The following is a 25,855-nucleotide window of genomic DNA, read 5'->3' on the forward strand; positions in this document are numbered from 1 at the left end:
TGTTCAGCATCTTAGCTGTAGAGGGCAGTGTCACTGGCCCTCATATGTGGGATCCGAACCAGGGCCCTCTGGCATCCCAAGCCAGTTCTTAACCAATGCGCCACTCGGCCGGCCTGGTACCTTAAGTTTTAAATAAAACCAGTAACTAGCTGAGAAGAAAGTATACTGAACTTTTATGTTCATAGTGCTACTAAGGACAATATATATTTATTTATTTATTTATTTCAAGGCTTACAATTTATTATAAATTTATAATAAATGAATTTATTAAAACTAATAATATTTTAGTATTAAGGAATCATAAGTGGCCTATACTTACTCACTAGCTTCTTTGGTCAGGTTCAGTGAATAATGGAAGGCCTAAAAAAGTTATTTTAACAACTACATTGTTATTTTATTGTAGCAGATGTGTTTGTTTTGGTTCTTGGGTACTTTGCATTTTCATTTCAATCTAGATATTAAAATTTTATGCCAATTTGAGTTAGAACAAATATATTACAGGATAACTGCTTTTTTTTTATTAGTTTCAAGTGTACAAAACAATGTAATAGTTAGACATTTCACCCCTCACAAAGTGATAACTCCTCTCCCCCAATCTACTACTCCTCTGACATCTTATGTAGCTGTTACAATTCTATTGACTATTCCCTACGCTGTATGCCACGTCCCATATATTAAATTATGGTTGACATTCATTATTATTCAGCTTCGGCTTCAGGTGTACACTGCAGTGGTCAGGCATCTACACTGTCCGTGAAGTGGTCTCCCTAATATGACAAATGTCCATCGGACACCCTGCAAAATCTTTACAACATTATTGGTTATATTCCCCAAGCTGTCTTTCATATCCCCGTGGCAGTCTTGTGGTTACCAATTTGTGCTTTCTAATTCCCCCACCTTCACTTCTCCCTCATCTCCACCCCCCTCCCACCTAGCAACCCTCAGTTTTTTCTCTAAATGTTTAATGCAGTGCTATTCACAATAGCCAAGACAACTGCTTTCAATTAAATTAGCTTCATAATCTCGTGGTACTGCTAAGAAACCAGGGTGATGTAGAGAGGAAAGAAAGCATAGGGTTTTGTGTCAGTTTGTGTTTGAATTGTGACGCTACTAACTGGGTGTTTAATTTCTTTGACCTTAAGTTGATTCATTTGTAAAATGGGCATCATATGATCTGTTTCTAAAGGTTGTAAGGATTAAATAAGATAACACGTAAAATATGCCTACCTCAGTGACTACTATATGTTAGATGTTGAAATAAAGTTATTCCACCCTACCATTCCAACACACATGCTTGTATAACCCAAGTGTAGTATTTGTTTTACTCTCTGCCCCATAGGGACCTCTTGAGGGAAAAGGAGAAAGGAAATCAGTGTACTGTTTTGCTTTTCTTGAAACCCTATACATATCTGAGAAAGTATTTCTAGATTATGGATTCTTAGAAATGTGTTAATATCTAATAATGTCCAAAAAAAGTAATAAACGAACAGGAACATCATAAGCTAATTACAATGAATACATTAGTTGTAGAAGACCAGCTTCCAGTAGTCTAGGACTTTTCTTAATCCATACCACCCAGGTATAGAAGGACTTGCTGTAGGATAAAGACCTGCTCTGCTGCATAAGATTCATAAATCAGAACTCAATTTGGAGTTCTTTAGTTGGTTCTACTTAAAATGTACAGTTTGCTTTCATAGGAGGGAAGGTCTTTTGGGAACCATCATTGCTCAAAAGGATTGGAGGGTGACAGAGAGTGGTTCCTAATAGTTAATTTATTTTTCTTTTGATGTAGAAAGCAAAAGAAAGGAAATTAGCAGCTACTGTGTATAAGGGCTCTTTTGCTTGGTACCAGTATATTTTCATTCAATCTTCATAATATATCTGTGAGGTAGATTGGTGGTATTATCCTCAGCTTACAGAGGAGGAAATTGGGAACAAGTGGCAGAGCTGGGGTTTATTATTAAGTATTTTTGTTGTTTGTGTGTATGAGAGGCATAGTTCTGGGTTTTTTTTTATTTTTTATTGTCTTACATCTAAAATGTAAAAAGTATGTTAGACATTTACATTTAAATGTAAACCCTATTCATTTTTTTTTTTAATTGGGGAATTGGGGGGATGGGAACAGTGCTGGGGAATTGGGGGAAGGGGAACAGACAAGTTGCTGTCGTTTTGTTCTTCAGTCTAGTTGTGGAGGATGTTGCTTCACTGGACCAAGTTGGCACCATCATTGCGCTCTTCCCAGGTGAGGCATGTCAGTCGCCGGCTTCTGGACGGCTGCTCACTGCGGCTGCTGGCCGCTCACGCTGGCTGCTGGCTACACACAGTAGCCCATGGCAACCCACTGCCACAAGGCTGCAGCCTACGCCGTCGCCGGCGACTCATGGCAGCCCAGCTCCAGGTTGAGCTGTTGTTCAGCATCTTAGCTGTGGAGGGCAGTGTCACGGGCCTTCATATGTGGGATCCGAACCGGGGCCCTCTGGCATTCCAAGCCAGTTCTTAACCATCGCGCCACTTGGCCGGCCCAACCCTATTCATTTTTAATAGGACCAACTACAATTTTAAGATAACAGAGATTTGAACCCAGATTAATTTGGTTCCAAAGTTTATGCTGGGCCTTGGGGAATGCAAAGATGAATAAAATATCTTCCATCTTGTTGACCTTGCGGACTAATGTTAATGGTTGCCATGTACGCTCATAGAGTACTCAGATAGTTCCATGCGTTCCAGATGAGAGAATGACTTAATGCTAGGGAAGGTTTTCCAGAGGGGGTGGCCCTGGAGGAAATCAGATTGTGAAGGATAAGTGATATTGCCAGTGGAGAAAGACAGGCCTTTGGATCCAAGCTAGCAGCAAAGCTAGCACAAAAGCGTATGTAGAGAGTGAGAGTATGGCATTTTGGAGCTAAAAGCAGGCTTTCAGTTTAGGATTTTTCTCTATAGGGAAGATACTTTAAAGTAGAGAGAAATGGAAGGATGTAATAATAATAATAATTTTAAGTAACATTCTGAAGGCGAGGTATTGCAGAGAACTATAGAGTTTTTTTTTTAATTAAAATAACCAAATAAGGGTTTTCTATTGACATGTGATTGCTTAGTCTAAGTGACATCATTAATTAACATAATTATCCATATTTAAAAAACATCTTTTAGTTTAAGGTTATCTTCCACTAAAAGCCACCTATTCAACTTTCATACAAAACTTATAGTTCTAAAGACACACCTAGATATTTAGCTTGAATATTTTAGATAATTAGATGTAGTGAAAAAGTAATATTGTTTGGATGGGCAGGAATACTGTTCAGATGATCTTGAAATAAAGTTTTTTGAGCCAAATTATTTTTTATTACATAACAATATATGTTTATTATAGAAAACTTTAGAAATAAAAGAAAAAGATTACCTCTAATCAATAAGCAAAGATAAACTTTTTTGGGGGAGTGTATAATATTCCAGTCACTAAACAAGCTTTTAATATTCATTCAGATTCCAGAGTTCTAGTCAACCAGTGGCCATATTTACTACTTCTTTAAGAAAAATGTCTTTTTGTCTTCACATATTTTACTGACTGAATTACCGTGGCACATTGAGAGTTTAGCTAATTATTACAGTACATTCTGATTTTTATTTAATACCTAAGGTAGTGGCTTCAATTAAAATTTTAACCTACTTGATTAAATATTAACAAATGTTTTAAGTTGCTATTATGCTTTTCTTACTACCAAGTAGACATTATGCTATAGCAACAAGGAACCTTAAAAACCATCAGGTGGGGTGACCGGTTAGCTCAGTTGGTTAGAGTGTGGTGCTGATAACACCAAGGTTACTGGTTCGATCCCTGCATGGGCCACTGTGAGCTGCGCCCTCCTTAAAAGAGTCAGCGATGCCACTGTAGCATGAAAGCAATGTGTAACCAATGACCATGGCTGTTCCCCAATAAAGTTTAAAAAACAAACAAACAAAACAATCTGGTTTGCTTCTTCCTTTCACAAGTGAGGAAACTTTCCCCCCCCCCAGCTTTTGTTCCCAGTGAGTTGTTTAGATTTTCTTTTGTTTCCAGTGACTTACTAGTTTAGCTTTTCTTTTGTTAAGCCCACAGTTGATTACAGTCCTCTTTCCTTCTGGTCAGCCTCTGCTTTTCCATCTCTCAGCCAGTGGTATAAAGAAAAGGGAAACTGAAGAGAGGAGATAGCATGCGCCAGAGAAGTAGAAGGAGCCTGCGTATGTCTGGGTGTAATCATATAACCAGCCTGGAAGGAAGGAATGATTCCTGTTAGCAAAGTTTAAACCTTCGCGTTAGTCATTCTCAGCCATGAACTGCTGCTTGAAGAAAGGGGCCTCCTGTACTTACCAACCTGTACTGTAACCCTTTAGAAAGTTAGTCAAGCTGCTTCCCTGTCTTATTTTCTATTGATGAAGTTAAGTCAGTTCCACCAGAGCTACTATGTTTTGCAGAAAATAAGACCTAGTCAGAAAATAAGCCCTAGCATGATTTACAAGATGCTTGTAATATAAGCCCTACCCCAAACATAAGCCCCAGTTAAGATTGTCAGCCAGACATGACTGTTTGAATAAACGTAGATTTTTGTACATGAATAAATGTAGATTGTTGGACCAATATAAGACCCGGTCTTATTTTGGGGGAAACACGGTAGATAACCTGTAAATTATGAGACAGGTATTAGTCTGGGGAAAAGACTAGGAATTCTTGGACACAGAGGTGGATAGTGCTGCTGAAAGGTCATGGAGGGCACAGCTAAAAATAGTGAAAATGGGTAGTTTGTTTTAATAAATCCCAGAAGGCCTAACACCATTTAAGAGAAAACTTGCTTATAAGCCTTTCATTTCACATACACACACACACACACACACACACACACACACACACAAAAGTCAGAATGTTGTTTTTGAAACATTAAAGTATATTTCATATATTTTCTTGCCAAGGGCTGGGAATCATTCAGCATATATAGAACTGTTTCCATGAAATAATTTGTTTTAAATGTGTTTCTCCTAGTAATTGAGATTTTAGTATATTTTTTATTCTAAAATCCAGTTGCCATTCAGTAAGATAATAATACAGTTGAGTATTTAGTTTTAGGACTCTATTTATAATAGCATATATGAGGTGAAATGTAGGATGCAGGACTATACTGTATTACTGCTTAATTGCCTTATGAAAGTATTAGCTGTCATAATCAGGCTTTGATTTAAGTGGCTACTAGGTAAGTTAAATTCAGAACTTCATTAATATCGAAACATCTACTCTATTTGGTTGGAATAATTAGCCTTCCCCCCCCCACCACTGAAAGTAAAAGATTTTATATTTGGTCTGATTTTATCATATCTCTGTCCTTATTTTGGTAACAGTATGAAACAGCTGTATACAAATGCACTTTCAACCATAAACAGTTTAATGCTTCTAAGTATATATTTTTTTAAAGAAATTGTTGGTAGTTCAAAAGCCACTGTATTCTAACTGCTTTGAATGGAAACACATGCATAGGTTGGTGTGCAAAAGACTGTGTTCCTTTGTGGCCCTAGCAAAAGAATTGTGAATGGCAGAGAAAGTTGTGATTATGTAGCAGCCATAATGCAGGGAAGTGTGTGCGCATCTGGGTTCGCTCCATGCTGAGTGTTCCTGTATGTAGCCAACCCTGAGGAGTGGTACACTGGCAACTGGTGCAGACTTCCTAAGCTGCAGCTTCCTGTAAGCATTTCCTCCATGTCTGTACACTGCCTGCATCAGATTAGTTATGAATCCTTTTTATTAGGATTACTACTGTTATGTTTACTGTTGGTCATCTTGTTAAAACTTGAAATACACTCAGAAGGCCCTTAATTCCAAACTTCCTTGATGGTAGTTCAAACTAGTGACTGAGAATTCTGTACATGATGAGAAGATACTGAACTAGAGCTTACAGCTGATGGATTGCAGCATTGTGGCAGACTTGCAAGGTGTGCAAGACAGTGACCCTCACTCATCCCTGGGGTTGCTGGAGCTGCTGGCTGGCTGTTAGCAGCAAGGTCATTTTTACTTTGGGTCTGCTGTACAAATATTCTATGTGTGCCACGATGGGAAAAATCTTGAGACACGTAGTTTAGCAAATTTCAATCTCTGCCTTTTAAGACAAAAACACTCTTAAAGGCCCCATGATAGAAATCTGTAGTAAGATTTGCTGGGAGTGCTTTAAGTATTGGCTCTGTGCGGTGAGTTTTATTAAAAGGATTGTGGTCTGTGTTAGGATTTTGAAACTTAATTCCTTGGCCTTGCAAAGGAATATATTTGCGAGGGAAGGACAACCCGCCCCGTCCCGATTTTAAACCACACTACAGAGCTATTTGGAATTTACTTTTGGTGTTTTTGTAGGGATTCATTAATCCTAGAAATACTGAATCAAAGTAAATTCTACAGGGCATTATTTTCCTTTGTCTCTTCAGGGTATAATAATATATTCTTCAGGACTTAGAGGACAGAAAACTTCGCTTTGTCACTCCCCACCTACCCCCAGCCTCCAGAAGGGATTTGTAGCAGACCAAAAAGTTCAGTTGTTTTGTGTGTTTGTTTTCCAAATAAAATTTCTAGCCGTAGAAAAATTCTCAACGGATAGGCCAAGATGACATAAAACTGTGAAGGGCATGGTTGATAAAAGGTGGAGTGAGGACTGGGTGGAGTATTTGTTTCATATTGTATCTGAAGTGAGGATGAAGCAGAGATAGGAATGACCTATCATTTCATAGATGAACTTAGTATCTGTGTTAATGGGACAGAGGCAAGCTTAGGTGGATGAATTTCCATTTTAGCCACTGCCTTTTCTTACAAAACACAGACAAAGAGTTAGTGAAAAATTACGTTTCACCCCAACATATTTTTGATGAGGTGTGAGGTCAACAAATAATAGCAAGAGAGAGATGTACTTGTCCTCTAGGAACTAGTGAACTTTAATTCATGCTGGCAAACAACTGACTTACAGTTATTTGGCATTAGAAATGGCTTCCCTTGAGTTTGTTGGGGGAAAAAAATCACTTTTGTGAAGTACCTGCTTGATTGAGTGAAGCTTTAATATATTTTAAGGTCATTCTTATTACACCGCAGCTCAGAATGTCTTCATTTAAAGGTAAGAAAATGGAGACATGGGTTGAAGTGGCCTAACCAAATTTTCTATCAATGACATGGAAGAAGAATGCAAATGCTAATAATTCTTAGTTTGGGAGGGTCTAGACTCTTGTCCTTGGTGTTAAGTCCTGGCAGCGTATGTGGCAGAGTGAGCGCTATGCTGTGACCCTCTGAGTTGTGGAAGAACACTAAGAATCACTTTTCTCTGTCCCACATAGCAGAGAGCAGAGAGCTATGCCAGGAAGTTGCTTGGTCATTGTTGAATGAATACTGAGTTGTAGTCAAATATTTGCGGGATATTTTATATGTTTTAAGGGAGTTTTCAGAAGATAATTGTGATTGATTTAAATATATATTAGCATATTATATGCATTCATCAGTTGGAAATGAGAGGGAGGTATGTGGAGGGGAGGGGAACTGCATTCCGTTTCATTTTGTAGGTAGAATGGGCCCTTGGTGGTTTTATTTATAAATGAAACTGATCCTTTAGCATTTTGAGCTCACAAGGCAAATGCCTTTGGACATTAGATTAGGAATTTCACACAAGTAGCTTACATCTGACTTGTATTTTGGAGAATATGATTATATACTTGCTTCTTTTGCCCAAGGCACTGTTTTTGTATTTATATTGCTTTCTGCAGGTTTACTTTTGTTAACAGTAAATATAATAAGGTTTTAAAATGTCAACACTTTTTATTTTTCCACAACCTCCCAAGACCTGCATCTTGGTGCCAGTGTGTAGCTCTGGATGCCATCGACCTGCAAAGAGGACCAGTTGGGTTTGGGTGAGCCATACGTCCTGTGTGGGACTAACATTTGGCCTACGCTTAGGCCTACTCAGCACCTTAGGTCATGAAACCTAGAACAGCCCTAAAACAGACCTACTTTGAAGCAGGCCATGTTATTAACTAAAATCGAATTTGTCATTGAGTATTGGATAGGAATTGGAGGGGCTGTGGGGTGGAATGGGTAGGGCCGTAGCTTGTGGAGGAGGTGTGTCGACATGGGGGTGGGGAGTCATTTTTAACTTTTATCCATTTCATTCCCTGTGTCAATCTCAGCAAAGATCTGATAAAGAATTGTGTTGCTACTATATTTTTTATTATATGGTTTGAAAAGTGTGTATAAATAATTTTCCTGTCTACATGTTTTCTTTCCTTGTTTTATTAAAATATGCTGTGTAGGACTAACTTGTTTTTCTTTTTCATTTCCATACAGGAAGGAGAAAAATATTGTTCATGTAATCGATGTTATCATTTTTAACTAGTGTTTTGATTGAGGATTACCGTGAAAAGTTTTACTGTTTGCTAGATTCCTAATTTAAAATGCATGTAATCTTTTATAGGAATTTCAACTTTTGCATTTGGTAATAACAGATCTAACAGGTAAGTAAAGAAATGAGATTCTCATACAGTTTTGAAGATAATAAGTTTGGCTGAGAATTTAACATTTTATAACCAGTTTAAGCCTTTTGATGTAGTCAAAGCTAAGACAATAATGTAACTGCCTGTTCCTGTTGAGAACTGAGTGAATCTGTAAATCCACATTTTTGAAGTTTCCTTGGTAGTTTCTGCTGGAGTCAAGTTAGGAACAAGTCTAATGAATGGCCTTTGTAAAATCCTCTTTGTCCTTAAACAGAGGAGTGACCTACAGGAGCAAGGGCTTTCCTGAAGTTTCTCCCTTCAACGGGATGCTTAGCACAACATTGCAGTCAGTGCGGGTTCATGGTATAGAGAAGGAAATTTAACTGAATCGTGTATTAATAATCATAATCTTGTTTAAGATACTGTGAGCAACTCCCAGTCTAAAAATCTATACATAAACGCTCAGCAATAGCCTTACCATTTCCTTGGACTTTTTTGTAGAACTTATAAAATTTATAATTGCCAAAGTATTCTCAGAATTAGCAGGTAAAAATTCTATCACGAACAATCTTTATCCTCACATAGAGTGCTAGGGTATATTGTGGACTTCAGGTAATAAAAGGCATGTAATTTTTTCTTTTTTTGATTCACTGACAGTAAGAAATGTACTTGACTTCACATATATTGATGTCACACAGGTATGTGTGTGTGAAATAAAAGTTTCACAATAAAGTGATGAACTGTTTTGTAATCTCTATTGTATATCCTTTTTTATTAAAATAAATAAATAAAAAGATCATGACCCAACAAATTGGTTTCAAGGCCCACATATGCATATGTAGCTTTTCCATTTCATGTAATGGTCCTCACCAAACTTGGCCTTGTCTTCTCCTATACTGAACTCTGAATATTTTATTTTAAGATGTACACAAAAACATAGACCATAAAATCTCTAAACATGTTGTACTTTTGTTACTCACGCTATCATTTGAGTAAGGCACTTGTGCAGTGGGATTTGTTACTTCCCTGTGCTTTTGGCCCAGTAGGCTTGACAAGTTCCAAGGTGTCATTGGATAGCCAGTGAAGAAGTTATCAAGATTGAAAAAAATGCATCAGCAAATTATATTTGAGCTTTTTACTATATCTTGCTGGCCTGGGCATTAACCATAACTAGTTCTGCTAGGCACCTCTGGTGTTTGGTCCCTATGTAACAATCCTGACTTGACTTTAAAATTCTAGCCTGCTCTCAGTGTGTGAAGTGTAGGCTGAGTTAGGCAACATGGGAAGAAGTGTGTTCACACATGCAGATAAGGAGTGGTTGCATATTATAAATTTTTCCTTTAGAATAGGCACACCTAACCTAAACTTCAGAGACTGGTACGTTTTTTTCCCTCTTCCAGCAATAATCTTTATCATTAGATTTTTATACTTTTGATATTTGCCTTTTCTAAGTCTTAAGTATACAGAAGTGCAAACCTAGTTTTTAAAAAATGAAAAGTAGGGCAAGATGAGATCCCTTTTCTGTCTCAGCTTCAGAGCTGAAGAAGGCTGAAGTAAGTTTTAGGTTGCATTCCTTTTTGTGGCTGATTGGAAATGCTGTAGTGATTTGTACATTCAAATATATTGAGAACTGTAGTGTGAAAGATACTCAGGTTTAACTCTGTTCCCTAGAAATATTTCTGTGTGAGTAGTCAGTCTTGTAACAGTCTTGGGTTAACCCTCCATCAGGCGCAACTGATCTCACAGATTCATTACACACACATTTTCAAATATGAAATTCATCTTTTAAGTCACAAACACGACATGGTGATAGGTTATGGTAGAGGGGGAAGATACGGAAACGATGAGTCATGATACTTAAGTTAACTGTTAGATATTTGGGAATTTGTGTGCAATGAATCTGTGAGATCAGTTGCGCCTGACGAGGGTTAAATGTTCCGTGAGCACAAAATGTTCAGTTAGGTAAATAGTGTAAAACAACACTTTAGTCTTAAAGCTATCTTAAATAATCAGAACTCCCCCAATTTTTACACTACTTGTATTAATGTTCACCAGTGACCACACATATCCTCTCTACAGAGATTCTGGCCTTTAGGCCAAGTATCCTCCCACCTCTGGTACAGATAGAATATGAAGGGCCTCCATCCCTCTTTGAAAATAAGAGCTATTGAGAAGCCCTGGACAGATGTATGGCACATCTGTAGAGCAAAGGCTTGCAACTTTCGAGCTCTACAAAATTGACTCCTATTAAATAAAAGATTGTAGTGTTTTTTGTTTTTGTTTTTTTTGGCATCATAGGTCTTTTAGACCCTGATAAAACTGGATTTTCTCTCCAGACAAGTAGACCTACATACAGCCTCTTCTGTAAGACATCAAAGAGTATATACAAATCTGCTTCATGCACATCTGTTGAATCAACCCTTATATTCTCTCGGATTGGTGACAGAGTGTGAGAGTTGGTACAGGGACAGCAGAAATAGCATCGGGTTTTTTTAACCTGATATTGTTATTACATGTTTATTAATCATGGATCAGCATTTTCTTTCATTCGCTTGAAATTTGACGAAGTTGTTACCTGCTAAAGGGGGTCCAGAAAGGAGAGCTATCCCAGCAAAGAAACAGACAAATCCCATAAACCTGTGCATTATCGAATGCCCAGCCATATCAACCTGTAGAGATTAGAATTCAGTATTAGCCGCACTGAGGATGAAATTCTTTAGAGACCTATGCCTACAAAGAGACAAATACTGTTCCTGTCATCTGAAACTGCACAGCTGACTGCTGAGGGGATGCGGATGACCTTTTGTCCTGATATTGTAAAAGAGCTAAGGCAAATGGGGAACAGTCATTTCGCTAGACAGGCAGTGTTCATTTTGTTAATAAGGAACATTGGGTTTTTGTTTCTCTTTTTAGTCTTTTAAGTGGTTCAGGGGTCCTTTCTCCCCTGCACCTCACTTCTCTTTTCTGTTAGGAAATGGTATTTACACTCTAACCTGACTGTGGTATTCTTGAATCCACCTGCGGCTTGAGTACCGACCATTGGTTTGTAAGAAGTCATACCAGAAGGAGTTGATTTCAGCTTTAGAAAGTTTGACTTTTGTCCAAGCCTCATATAATATCCTGCAGCACTTATTCTAATATTGATTATCAGCCCAGAGCTTTCCCAGGAGCTGTGTTCCAGCACATTGGGAACCTAGTTCTAAGAAGAACCCCTGGGGTTCCAAGAAGAACCCAGAAGTATTTGTATAAGTATTTCAGTTCCTTTTGGGTTTAGGACTTTTAAGTCAATTTGGGGTCAAATGGAGATGAGTTTAAAAAATATATATCCCTATTGAAATACACAGAACTTCTCTCAACAAGAGAGAAGCCACACTGGTCAGGGAGCCCCTTTTTCTCTTAGGAAACATCAATATTGTGTCTTAGAAGGAGCCAAAGAAATTTCTGGAACTGAAGGAAAGAAGAACACAAGCCTAACCTGGGAGACTGACAAGCAAAATGGAATCCTGCTGGTCCCTTTTTGCTTTTATTTTCTTTCCTGTTCCATGTGGATAACCCTCTCATCGTCCCTCCCCCCCGAGGTAAGATGAATAACTAGACAGGATCGCTGCAGGGTTTCTGAGGCCTTGGGTATGATGTGTTTTAATTATAGAATTAATACAAAATACATATTCTCTTTGGGGGAGAGTATTACTATTATTTTTAATTTTGGGGAAGGGGAATAGTGTTGGGGAATTGGGGGAGGGGAATAGTGTTGGGGAATTGGGGGAAGGGAACAGCCAAATTGTTGTCCTTCAATCTTAGTTGTGGAGGGCGCAGCTAGCTCAGCTCCAAGTCCAGTCACCATCCAGCCATTAAGCTCAAGGTGCCGTGTTCAATCTTAGTTGCAGGTGGTTATAGCCCACCATGGAAATTAAACTAGCAACCTTGTTAGGAGCACTTGCTCTCACCAGCTGAGCCATCCTGCCACCTGTTGGCAGCTCAGCTCGGGCGCAGCTCACTGGCCCATGTGGGAATGGAACCGGCGACCCTGTTGCTCAGAGCTCACGTTCTTAACCAACTGAGCCACTTGGCCAGCCCTGGGGGAGATTATTATTAATCCTTGCTTTTACTAAATGGTTTAACAATGTTAATGAGTGTGTCTACTCACCAGTTGAGGAATTATCAGTGCCTGGTAACTACCAGAGAAAACAGCAGAGAAGACGGTATAGGTCATAAGTAGTGGAAACGTGGTGGCTAAAGGAGCAAGCAGGTTAGTGATGCCACAGAGGATGAGGTAAGACTTGTGGTAATGGTACTTTCTGATCCAGTTTTGATCAGCAACCCATCCAGAGATAACCTGACTGACTGTCTCAGTGATACCTGGAACAATAGTAAAAAGGTCTTATGAAATCCCATTTCTGTTTCCCTAGCCCCTTTGAAAAATGTAAACGCCCAAGGCATCTTTGCCTAAGCAGTAGGACTTCATCCTGTGGCTAGGACATGAGAAAAAAAATGGTCCCATTTGTCTACCAAAAGATTCTGTCATTACTTACATATTCCAAACTCATCTAATAAAATATTAGAAAGGCACCTCCAGGGTTGGGTAGAAGACCCATCAGGTGCTTTCTCTGATTGTGTTTCAAAAGTTCATGCCATCAAACTGGAATTCCTGGTTACAGAGGACCCTGGGCTCAGGTGACCTTCCTCAAAGAGGTCCTGTAGGTGAGGAAGTGAGATTTCTCAACCTCTAGTTAGTTCTGTTCCTGTTCCTTCAGGCCAGTGTCCTGGGGAAGTCATGTGGTGGATGATTAGAGTGTAAATAATAAAGTCATTATTGGGGGAACAAAAGTAGATGTTGGAACGCTTACAATTTTATGTGAGGCTTTGATAAGTCCTCTAAAGGTTATTATGCTTAACTTGATATGTAGGAGGTCTGGAAATGGGAGATCATATTTTGAACATTGGAGCTGTGGTGTAACTTGAATAAAATTTAAAATTTTCATTCAGTGTCATAAAACATTCTTATCCTTTATCCTGTTATAAAATAATGTAGCAGTTAAATACTGAGAGATTTTCACCAAGAGTAGCATGAGCTACAGTTGTTTTGTACTTTAAATTTTTCCTATGGTTCAAACAAAACATGAATTGCTCCACACACACAGATAAAAGAAAGAAAAAATGCATACTACCATTTCTATATTTTTACAGTTATTTCCTAGGATACACATTGACTCTTTGTTACATTCTTTGGTCCTGTTGTATAGCCCTAATCTGATCTAAATTGACACTACCATTTTAGTGAGAAAATCAGTTTAGCAATGTATCGCGCGCGCGTGTGTGTGTGTGTGTGTGTGCGTGTGTGCGTGCGCACACAAGCTTTTATTTGGCTGAAGCCGAGTACCTTTGCAATTGGAAAGAGGATGCACTCAATTGTGTAGGGCTTGGTAAATAGTCCTGCAAGAAATTAGCAAGAGAAAAGTCAATGTTGAGCTACTGAGAATTTCCAGATAATTAGCACAAACCAGTGCCATTTCATCCCTTTTTTTTTTAGACTTCTTTTTTTTGTCACTTGAGAACTTGTATGTTCTGGATCAAGCATCCTGTTTCCATACATTTTTATACGTAACTAAAATGATTGTTTCTATTTTTAACTTATCCTAAACTTTACATGCATTACTTGTTTAACCCTCATAACCTTATGGGGTAGGTGCTCTTATCTCTATATTACAGAAGAAGAAATTGAGCACAGAGAAGGCAGGTAACTTGCCCAAGGTCACACAGCTAGGAAGTAGCAAAGACTAGAAGTCGAGCTCCAGAACCAATCCTTTCAACTACTGCACTATGCTACCTAGGATTTTCCTTTTTCACTTTTTTTTTTTCTTTTTGCAGGAAAGTGAAAATGATTTTTTGGAAATGAAAGTACACACTTGAGAGGAAAATGCAGGTGGACTCAGAATGAGTCGTACCTACCTAGGATTTCTTTTGCTTCCTGGAGTGGCTTTTAAAAATAAGTGTTTTCCAACAAATACTTAATGTTGACTGTGTCAGACACATAATGTAAAATTAGTAAGACCTTTTTTGTTTGTTTGTGAGGTTAAAGTAAGCTTTCTTACCAGCTACAGAAATGAGGTAGGAGGCGTCCATCATATTAATCCCCAGTGTTTTGGCTCTGGCTACCAGGTGAAAGGTAGTGATGAAATATGCCAACTGACTGAAGAGAAAAGACCACATCATTATGTAGAAGAAAGGATTCTTAAAAACAGAAATATCACATAATTGTCGTTGATAGCTCCACAAAATAGCCTTTTTCTTGAAACTTTCTTCATCAGTTATTAGGAATAGCCTGTGCCTGTTGGGCCCATTGTTGAACTCTTCATTTCGATTTTGTGAGTCTGTTAAAGTTGTCCCAGGTTGTCCAAACTTCTGTGTAGCACTGTCCCTGGTGGTAGGCTCCTGTGTCTCTGTGCAGTGCAGTGTTTCTGTCTCACACACTGCCTCTGGACCACGTGCAGACAAACTGCTACCTTTATCTCTAACACCAGAATTGCTCTCGCTTGTAATATGAATGGGTCTTAAGAGCATACTAGAAGGCACCAAATGCAGTGTGATAGCTCCAAGTAATGCAAGGGCACCTAAATAGAGAAATTGAGTTGTTAAAAATTACCTCTTATTTCACAATACTCCGTATTCTTAGGCTCAGAAGAACTCTGGCACTAAATCTTCATAGTGCAATAATTCCTTTGTCTCCTGAATTTAACTGAAAGTATTTAAATCTGATGACTTAGTTGTTAGCTGTCTACACTGCTGTATCCTTGTGAAAACAGGGTGTTCCCTGGAGGTAGAAGATCAGAAAGCTGCATCAACAGATGGCATGGAAGGAGAGAGTGTTATTTGTGCTAAAAGAGAAAAGAATAGCGTTTTTTTTGGTGGAGGGGCAGGGATTGGGCTGGTATTTCAAATATTTAAAAATTACATTGTGTTTTCAATAGAGATTTTAAATATCCTGAAGTGAGTATAGATTTAGGCCTAGTAAATACAGAATTTTTTTTTTTTTTTTTTAGCTGAGCCATCCTCCCACATGTTGGCAGCTCAGCTCGGGCTGGAATCAAACCGGCGGCCCTGTTGCTCAGCGCTCACACTCTTGAGCGAGTTCTTAACCAGCTGAGCCACTCAGCCGGCCCTAGTACATACAGAATTTGATAATGGGAATCACTTGGAAACTGTCTTGGAAAAGGGGACAGACTTTCATTTCATGACATGTTTAATTTTCTTGAAAGAAGGCAGATGCCAGTTTTGCCTTTGAACCTGAGTAGCTCCTTGATTTCAGTGATTTGTGTGTGGTGCTTCTAGATCTACAACTGGCTGTCTGCTCTGCTATCCTGTATTACGAATTTGTCAGCTGGTCCTGTTCATCATGAGACTCCTGGTGGTTTCTTACTTAGGAAAGATTCAGCAAAACTGCTCTGTAGATAGAAATGGGCTTATGTACATATATATGTGCATATCGTATTTTTCCAGTAATTTAAGATTATTTTAATCCAAATGTTTTATCTCAGGCACAAAGAAAATTTTGGAGTGAATGATTTTCATTTGTGAAAATTTATAGTTGGCAGTAAGAGATTAAGTATTATAGAACATAATTCTCTTTTTACCTTTTCTCCTTCCTTCCTTCCTTCCTTCCTTCTTTCCTTCCTCCCTCCCTCCCTCCCTCCCTCCCTCCCTTCCTCCCTTCCTTCCTTCCTTCTTTTGCCTATCTTAGTGGGTCTGATAGAGGAGCCATTTTTTTTTTCAACGCAGGTTTTTCTTTTTCTTAGAGGGAAAGTTTGAAAAGAATGCTTTGGTGATGGGAGGGAGAGGTAGGGAGTCCTCCTCTCCCCAGGACTATGGCTTTTCCTGCAGGTATCTCCCAGCCGCACCCTCTGTCCCCTCAGACAGAAACCCTGTGGTGAGCCCTGAGTTGCTTGTGTGGCCGGTAGAGCCTGAAGGGCATTCAAGGTCCCTTCTGCTGTGTACTCTCCAAGGAAGAGGAGCACGTTTCCTTTTAGAAATCATGCACATTTCCACTCTGGCTGCAAAAGTCTTCGCTTGCATTCCTCAAAGGGGAAAAACAACATGAACTCTTGCAGAGCTGATAGAAACAGAATGACTCACCTGTCCAGTCATACAGATCTATCAGGGCTTTTGTAAAAGGTGCCAAGAGAAATGTCAGTCCCATCCCTGAACGGGCAATAGCTGTAGAAAACGCTAATCGTTTTTTGAAGTACTTGCTAATTACCACCACACCTATTTGGAACACAAGAGCAGAACCCAAACCTAAAAAGAAAAACAATAGGTTGGAATCACTTAACTTGAAGTGCCCTGGTACCAGACTAAATACTCTACTGGATCTGAGATAATCAAACTAGGCCTTTTGGACCCATGGACAGTAAAAGGGAAAGTTCCTAGTTCTCTTTTTTACAGTTTTGTTTTATATAATGGACTCACCAGGTAACATTCCCATAGTCACACAAAGAAATGGAATGCTTGTAGCCTGGCTGCTGATCACATATCCACCAGCAATAAGGAAAGCCCCAAGAATGGAGGCAGTTTTCGTTCCACATATGTCACAGATAACGGGAACCAGGGGACCTGGAGGAAAGAAAGAAAGGCTAGTACTGGGTGCCTTCTGATGTGCAATTTAAATGAGCAGCTGAAGAAAAAAGGGAGGATGCTACTTTTGGAGTATTGTGTATCCTTCAAAAAGGTATCTGTACTGAGTTTCTTAATGTTCCCCATCCCACATTATTTTGCTTTTTGGAAGAAGAGTTGTTTTTTAAGGAAAAGAGGATTGTAAATAAGCAGGTTTGGAGGGGGAAGTTTCCTGAAAATACATTATAAAACTTACAAAAAGACTGCATCTAGGGGCCTGTGACTAGAACAAAGTTTGATCATTAACCTCATCCTCCACCACACATCGTAGCTCCAGACAGAACTAAAGGTGGAGGAATTGGTTCTGTTTTGAGTACGCTTGAGTGATCAGATCAGAACTTCATGTCCTGACTTCACAGCTGAGAGACTGGCTCACTGAACCTATGTGAATGCACCGTGGAAAGAAACAAGACATGAGAAATTCAACCATGGGATTGAGTAGTTGGATTCTTCAATGTTCTTTGTGTGAACTCTTAATTTTTCCAATTTTACCAAGTCAAGTGGAGGCTAAAGACTGCAAATCCTTACTTTTCTCAGCCACACATATTAATGTAATAAATGAACCTGAGTTTTAGCAACACTTCAGCCTTGAGTGACTGAGAGATGAGTCTCCTTGGAATTGCCCCTTGTGATCCTTTTCCTTAGACACCAAGCTTATTGCTGGCTTCCTACCTGCAGTATAACCAAGACATGACATGATGGATCCAATCCAACCAGTTTGCTCTGAGGTGCTTCCAAATTCTTCTTGAAAAACCACGAAGAAAATTGCAAAAGTCTTGGTCATCCCTATCACAAACACATTGACCTAAATCAAAGCAGACCAAAGAGTCCCAAGTCAGGTGGTGCGTGAGCCATTACAGAAGAGGTTCCGCTGCCCGGCTCACCAGTATTGACCAGTTCGTTTGGCAGTTCCTCATACATGTAATATTTTATGGGGTGGTCATCCCCTAAGAGCTTCTCTAAGCACTTTACATGAAAACATCTCATCCCTATGAGGCTATGGAATAGGTGTGTCAGTATTGAACTAGAGATCAGGAAATTAAGGTTTAGAGAGATGAAAAGTTGCTCACGATGGAGTTGCTGGAGCTGAGATTTGAACCCTGAGAGAGACACCTTCAGCGAACCAGTACTCTCCTGTCCTATTACAGTAGCATCTGTGAAAGACAGCTAAGTCCAGTTACCTTTGTGAGAGGCGCATTGGTCCAAAAGGTCAAGAAATGTTCTGTCAGTTCTCAGGTTAGCTTTGTTGTAATACTCTTGAGCTGAGTCCCCTCACTCACTTGAAACATAAATAGGGTGACCATATAATTTATCCAGATTGAAACAGGAAAGCAAAAAGGAGCACTTAATTGATGCCAGGACAACAAGGGTAGGTCCCCGTATGGTTGGGTCCTGGGCCCATCCATTCCTTTTGTCCCACCCTCCCCTCTAGTAGGCGGAGCATTCCTTCCAGGTCAGGCTTGCTCTCTGTGGAGGAGTACTAACGTTTGTTTAGTGGAATTCTGTTTAGCCTGGGGCAGTGAACAAAAATGGAAGCCACCTAGCCGGGTCAGCAGCCGCTCAAAGCCCTGGAGCTGTGCGTCCCCTTTCCTTTTTCCAGGGGCCTCGGTTTTTCAAGGCCACTTTCTCTGCTTTCAGCCTGGCAGTGCATTGCTTAAGAATCGCAGACCCTGGGTTCTCTTTCACTGATTCCACTTTGTCTGTCCTCCGAGTAAATATTTCCCCCCTGGGGGGGTCTCCATTCATCTCGCTTTATATCTGTTCCATATACAGTCATTAACTTAATTGCGACACTTGTACTCATGGTGTAATAATTACTTAGCACTGTTCTGCACTGTCAGCCTTCTTGGCCTGACTCCTGCCTCCGCTTACTCTTAGGGGCGTGACCTTGGGCAGACTATTTCATAGAAGTTAAACTTCCTCTTTTGTAAAGTGGAGATGAAGTAAATGTTACTTAGCTCATAGGACTGTGAAGATTGAGAAAGTTCTGGTAAAGTACTTAATACAGATGCTTCTTGACTTAAAATGGGGTTACATCCCAATAAACCCATAAGCTGAAAATATCCTAAGTAAAAAATGCATTTAATACATCTACCGAACATTGTAGCTTAGCCTAGCCTACCTTAAATGTGCTCAGAACACTTGGCATTGGCCTACAGTTGGGGAAATCATCTGAACACAAGACTTTTATACTAAAGCATTGACTGTATCATGGAATTTATTATGTGTATTGCTTTGCACCATTGAAAAGTCAAGTCATTAAGTCAAACCATCATAATTCGGGGACTGTCTACTTAGCACTTAAACTATTGCTTATGATTTATTGTGTAACCATTCTGCTTTCCCAAGAGCTTCATACTCATTTATATAACTGTCTACCATCTCTCTCTAACTCAGGTCAACTCATCCAAAGCTAAATTCATCTTTCCCTTATCCCATGCCTACTCTTGCTATTTTTCTTGATTTGTACCATCCACCGATTCACCCGAGTCTGAGACCTGCCTCCTCTGAGGCACGTCATTCCCTTATCCCCTACCTGCCAAATAATCAAGACCTTTCCCTTCCATCTCCATAGCTAGATTCTTACTTCAGACTAATATTTCTTGTCTGGAGTAAGGGACTGAATCAGTGGTGGTGCTCCGAGATTGCACAAGTTGGGGGTGGTGAGAAAGAGGCCTCTGAATATGTTTTTTCCATTCTGATTTGATAGAGGCTACTAATTTTTTATTATTTAGAATGAACAATGCTATAGACACCAGGGTTGTGTATTCAGAAGTGAAAAAAGATATTTTTATAAGCCCCTATTCAGACAATTTGTAATCAGAATGCTCCTCGTAGGTGCTCCTATCGGAAAATGAGGCTAGGGAACACACACAAACCTTGAACCACCCAGACTTGTTTCAGTTCAAAATACTCAGGGTGGTGACTTTGTCACAGGGTGAGCAAGGAACACTGCAGCGAGGCATCGTTCTGGAAAACAGCCTTCCTGTGTCTGTGGACATGAGTTCTGTGCTGGTCCCTACAGGATGCTGATGTCTTCATCTGAATTTGGCAAGCCCATGGTTCCCCCAGTTCAGCACCTGTTTTTTCCAGCCTGTCTTGGATGTCTGGGCATAGCAGCCATGAGTGGATAGGACTTGTCTCTAGTAACAGTCTGTGTCTCCCACTTAGGAAACCAAGTCAGGCGAGGACAGCTTTGCGTCTACCCTGCCCATCTCCTTAACTTGTAACCGTCCAACTTTGTTTCTATTTTGACTCTAAGAATAAAAATCTTTTTCCCAAGGTCTGGATTTTCCCTTAGTTAACCAGGCAGACCAGATAAATATATTTCCTCCCATGCTTTGGACCAAGGCAGTTTGGTTTCAGTCCTGTCCTAGAGTCCACATCAGACATTGTAAGCAGGCTCATCCCAAAATCAAAGCCCCTAGAAATTCTGTGGCTGAACCAGCTCCCTCATTCCCTTTTTATCTGTAAGAGCATGCCTCCCTCCCCCAAATGAATTTCCTCACCCTCATCTAATTAGAATATTGTCTTTGGAATGGCAGGGGGGGGGGGTGCTGGATCAGACACGGTGGCCTCTTTTGAATACAGAGCATCAGGCTTTATCAGAAATTATTGTTTAATAACAATTTCCTTCTACCCTATGTCCCTCTAGTGTCAGTCACCCTAGCTCTTCCTGGTCTTCACAGACAAACTAAAGACTAACTAGCCTGTCAGGCTTTCTCCACTTTCTTACCCCAGCACTCCACAGTACCAGCTGTTAGCAAGGTTATCAGACACCCCCTGTTGCTAAGCTAATAGAAGCCCATTGTCATTTCTGTGATCTGACTGCTCAGCAGCGCTTTCTCCGCCTGGACATGCCTGCCTTCGTTTCTGTGAGGCTGCATTTCTGCATCTCTGCTGGCTTCTCTGACGGCCTCAGTTTCCTCTGGGCTCCACCCGCCATGTTGATTTCCCGCAGGGTGTTGCCCTAGTGTCTCTTCCTTTCCCTGGAGCTTTTACCCACGCTGCCCCACGGTTCACACCACCACGTGTGCTGCTGACTCAAGTTTCAGGATACAGGTCCTGCGCTCCAGGTGCCTGTGTGGAACCCAATAACGGTGATGCCACAAGCCCCTCAGACTCAGTGTCCAAAATTAAGCCATCCGCAGATATAATCCCGGTCTTCCCATGTCCCCACCCCGAAAGCACTTTTTAGCACTTTCCAATGCTACTGGGACAGTAAAATGTGTGATTGTCCTCAAATCCTAACTGCCATGCAGCCAGGGCAGTTGAGCTGTTGCTGGCGTCTGGAACAGTCTGTAGTTTTAGGGGACGGCAGGGAGGAGACTGGATGGGAATGCTGCTTTCAGTCACTCAAGGCAGATGTCAACTTTCTCCGGGTTCTTTGTGGGCCACCGACTTGAGCCGCTGTTGGCAGTTCCTGCCCTTGCTGTGCCCCCACCTCGGACCCCGTTCGTTCAAATGCAAGGATTTCCTAAGTGATCTCGTTAGGCTGCTGGATGCCCTCTTAGGCAGCAGGAAAGGGAAAGTATATTCTTACCAGGAAGAAATGAAGCACAATCATCCATCCCCAACCTCCATCCAGGGCTTTAGTGTACGGCCGTGCCCTGCCCGCTCTCTTCTGCATGGCACTTGGTCTTCAGTGAGGAAGGTCCCTGTGATAAGTCTAAGACAGAGTTGAATCAGCCGACAAGAAACGGATCTAAACTTTTAAACTTTATTTTTCTCTGTGGTATCAAACCACTTGTACTGTCATTTTATTTTTTAGCCCATCCTTTAAAAATAGATGAGTTCCTCTTGTTCCTAAAGTTGTTTATAGACTCTGAACTCAATTTCACAAATGCGAGCAGAACTTTATATCATCTTTGGGGAGTTTTCTGGAGGTCTTGCTGCCTGGCTTCCCCTGGCAAGTCCACATGGCTTTGACAGTTCTCTTGAAGAATGTCCTTAGTCATGTAAAAGCCTGCCTGACTATAATGCCCCCGTATCCCTGTTTGTTATATAATCATCACCCAGGCAGAACCAAGGGAGAGGTAAGAAAAAGCTAAGGAATGGGTGTGATTTGAGGGACATCAAAGCCAACACAAAAAAATCATTTAAACCTGTTTAAATGGCATGAAGATGACCACTCAGTTTATTTCAGGTAGGAATTGCAAACGAGTTACCTGGAAAGCTTGACCTCACTGATGGTGGGGTGGCCACTCCTAGCACTGTCCTCAGCATCCAACCCCCAGATCTGTAAGCCGAATCCTGGGGGAAGCAGCGCCTCACTCACCTTCTGGTCCTTTGGGTGAGCTCTTGACTTAGAGAAATAAAACAGGGAGGGGGAGCCTCGGGTTTAGGAATTCCCTTCACAACGCACTTGTTAAAATGAAGATATTCTAAGGGACCAAATTGACATGACAACAAAATGTAATGACTGTTCCTTGAATGGATCCTGGACCAGAAAAAAGGTTATAAAGGACTTTGGGAGGTCAATTGGGGAAAGTTGAATATGGACTGTATGGTAGACAGATCTCTTGGGTGTGATGGTGGTCTTGTATTTCTGCAGGAGAGTGTGTTAAGAAGTATTCAGGAGTGAAGTGTTATAGTCTGCTGCCTTCTCACAAATGGTTCAGTAACACACACACACACACACACACACACACACACACACACACACACACACACACACACACACGGTGCCCAGAAAATGTATACATATTTTAAGAAAGGAAAAAACTATTAAAATTTTAATATATACTGATAACAAAAGGTGAATACAAGTCATGTGTATACATATTTTTGGCACTCCCAGTGTGTGTGTGTGGAGAGAGAGAGAGAGAGAGAGAGAGAGGGAGAGAACTAGCAAAGAAAGAAAATGTAAGTGTTCTGAGGAAGAGGTCCAGCATTGTTTGTTTCCCACTGTCAGGTCGACAGGCAGGCCACTGCTTACTGGAAAGGAGAATCTGCCAACAGGACATGGAATAGGTCCTCTGTTGAGTTGCCTGGGCTGGGGGAGAAGGTGGTCATTCCAAATATAGAAAACCAACCCCAACAAACAATCCTGTTTTCATCTTACCTTTGACTTGCTCAGCAAAGGAATCCTCCACAGATGAGGCACTCTGGGAAGAAAAATATACAATTTTCTACAATGTTACTGTTTTTTTAAAGGCAGTTCATTCGCTGCACTGTGAAAACAAGTGAGCATTGTGAGAGGCCAGGAAGCTAGAGCCGATTTAGACTCACCTGCCAGTGGACTTTACTTCCTGAGGAAAGACTGATTTGACATTATCCTGGGCCTTCCCTCCACCCACCCTGACTCTGTAGAGTTTTTCAAAAGCAAGCATTGGAGTAAACCAAGTAGAAAATCCTCTTGGTAATCACTGTTGAATTAATTTAGCAAGGACATCATTACCCTGAGGTGGCTGTGGTGCTGTAGTGGCCTACTTTAGCAAATCCAAATCTAAGCCCGTAAAAGCCTCGAGGTTATGAAATCAAAACCTAAAGGAAACCAATTACAAACAGCCAACCAGGCTTTAGGCTATAGCCAATCAATAATTTCCTTGCTTTGCTTCCGCCTTTTCTCCATAAAAACCTCTCCCTGAGCTCCTGTTGGTAGAGTGCTTTTAACCACTTTCAGTTTGGTGTTGCCTGATTCAACTAGATTCTGGCTCAAATAAGTTCCTACAATTTTTACTATGCTTCAGTTTATCTTTGAACACTATGCTCAAGGCAGGGCGTGGGGCCCCAGAACTCTGATACCTGTGCCTCTACTGTTTTTCAGAAATGCCTTCAGGACATCTTATTGGGTTGTCTGAAAAGTCATGACGCTTTTTTGCAAAGAAAAACAGAAAAAAATACATCATGACTTTTCCGACAACCCAGTATTTTACAGGGGAAAACATACCACTCTCCCAGAGCTGGGAGATAACCTTTCCCTGGCTGCAAATGGCAATCTTCAGGAAGTTTGGCCTATTTGTATGGCCTTTTGTGTGTTGACTAAAGATTCTGGGTCGTAATTTGGAGTTCTAGGCCCCAAACTTTCTAGGAAATGGTTAAGGCTGTCTCCTAGAAAATTACTGGGATGATTCAGCTTTCCTTCTTCTGTTCCACCCTCTACCTAAAAAAAAAAAAAAAAAAAGGTCAACAGGAAATTGCCTTTCATCTCTCCAGCACCAACATTCCAGGTTTCAAATCAGAGTGTATTTTAGGCCAAAGTATGTTTTTGTTTTATCTGGAAAATCTGAACATATTTATGCATACTCCTTTTTTTAAAGTGAGAAACTACTCATGCTCTTAAAACCAAACTCTGTAACACTTTTTGATTAAAATACAGAATCACAGCTTAGCGGTTTGGGAAGATGCCCCGTAAATATAGTGATGGAAAAGGTTATGCAATTATGTGATGCTGGTGGTAGGGATCAAATAAACCTAGGGCAGGAGGCAAAAACCCCAAAGAGAGAAGGTGAATACTTTTCAGACTGTTGTTTGTAGTTATGAACATACTCTGGAAAGCACTTTTTAGTAAACCTTTGTAGGACTGATTTTTTTTTTGGATGCTTGCTGCTTTTTTAAAGAAGGGCTATCTATGATTCTGATCACTGAATGAGATGAGGCTAGGCTTTATGTTGATGGAGAACTCTGATGCTGAGGGCAGATTTGCAATGTGTCAGAACAGTGAGTCATTCACAGAGACTAGGAGGGCTGCATAGTCCTCAGAGACAGACCCCTTGAAACATCTTTCATAGAGGAAGCTTGGAGGTGTAGTGGGAAATGCAGACTTGGTTAGAATCTCAACTTTGCCGTTTTTTAAGCCTGCAGGTTCTTGGCCAGTTATCCTCTCTGTGTTTCCATATCTGTAAAATGTGGCTAATATTATTTTGCAGGTTTGTTGTGAGGACTGACTATATATGTATATGTGTGTGTATGCATGTATGTATGACTGTATATTATCATACCCACTGTTGGGACTTTGTTCACTAAAAATTGTTAACCAAGTGAGGCCTAATATTAAGAGCAAAGAATCCTTAAGTCACCGTTGGGACATTAGTTAACATTTTGGCATCTGTACCCAATTGACTTAATAAAGCTTACAGGTCTTTAACTAAACATAGATAGTTCCCTTAACTTCTAACATTCTAACTCTTGGCCCTAAAGCTATTCAGCAAGAATTGCAGCTTGATTTCCTAAGTCATCACTATTACCCTCGCTCTACTGTCAAATACAGCCCATGAATAATTTTTAGCATTTAGCGACTCAGAGTGCAATACAGATGTACCATCCAGAATTAGAAGATTTTACTTTTAGCTGAATCTTTCCCTGTCCTCATTCAGTCTTGGTGTAGAAAAGTTAACATAGCTGGCCTGAGATTCTTATCCTTTGAAAGCCTTGCTTACAAGGTTGCCCTTTGGCTGGCATCTGGGAACTTAGATTTTGGGAGGGTTTCCACCATTCCTTCAATTATAAAAGTAGATCACTGTGCTAATTTATTTGTGCAAACAATATAGTTTATGCTAAACACTTGCTTTCCTTTTGGGAGTGTAGAATTTTGAGCAAATTCCAGGAGAGGGTACCTATGTGATCAACCTCCAATAAAAAACCTTGGAGAGGGCCAGCCGAGTGGCGCGGTGGTTAAGAGCTGGTTTGGGACGCCAGAGGGCCCCGGTTCGGATCCCACATATGAGGGCCAGTGACACTGCCCTCTACAGCTAAGATGCTGAACAAC

General features: G+C 40.4%; 1 protein-coding gene across 6 annotated transcripts; it reads right to left on the bottom strand.

The window, feature by feature from the left end:
- Window positions 1-4,011: 4,011 nt before the first annotated feature.
- Window positions 4,012-23,577, bottom strand: SLC16A4 (solute carrier family 16 member 4). Of its 6 annotated transcripts, none has more exons than XM_019624192.1 (11): window positions 23,377-23,575; window positions 23,210-23,252; window positions 22,314-22,398; window positions 21,689-21,814; window positions 17,818-17,950; window positions 16,942-17,085; window positions 16,609-16,770; window positions 14,571-15,089; window positions 12,626-12,837; window positions 11,054-11,147; window positions 4,012-4,247 (listed from the first exon to the last, which is right to left on the bottom strand). In XM_019624192.1, the coding sequence occupies exons 4-11, from the start codon at window positions 21,773-21,775 to the stop codon at window positions 4,123-4,125; spliced, it is 1,476 nt and encodes a 491-aa protein (XP_019479737.1). In that variant the 5' UTR covers window positions 21,776-21,814; window positions 22,314-22,398; window positions 23,210-23,252; window positions 23,377-23,575; the 3' UTR covers window positions 4,012-4,122. The 6 variants fall into 6 exon arrangements, with proteins under 6 accessions (XP_019479737.1, XP_019479735.1, XP_019479736.1 ...); XM_019624190.1 differs by having other exon boundaries at window positions 22,314-22,450; XM_019624191.1 differs by lacking the exon at window positions 22,314-22,398.
- Between the last annotated feature and the right edge of the window lie 2,278 nt (window positions 23,578-25,855).

Source organism: Hipposideros armiger, unplaced genomic scaffold (genome assembly GCF_001890085.2).
Source record: "Hipposideros armiger isolate ML-2016 unplaced genomic scaffold, ASM189008v1 scaffold_581, whole genome shotgun sequence".
Classification (NCBI taxonomy): Eukaryota; Metazoa; Chordata; class Mammalia; order Chiroptera; family Hipposideridae; genus Hipposideros; species Hipposideros armiger.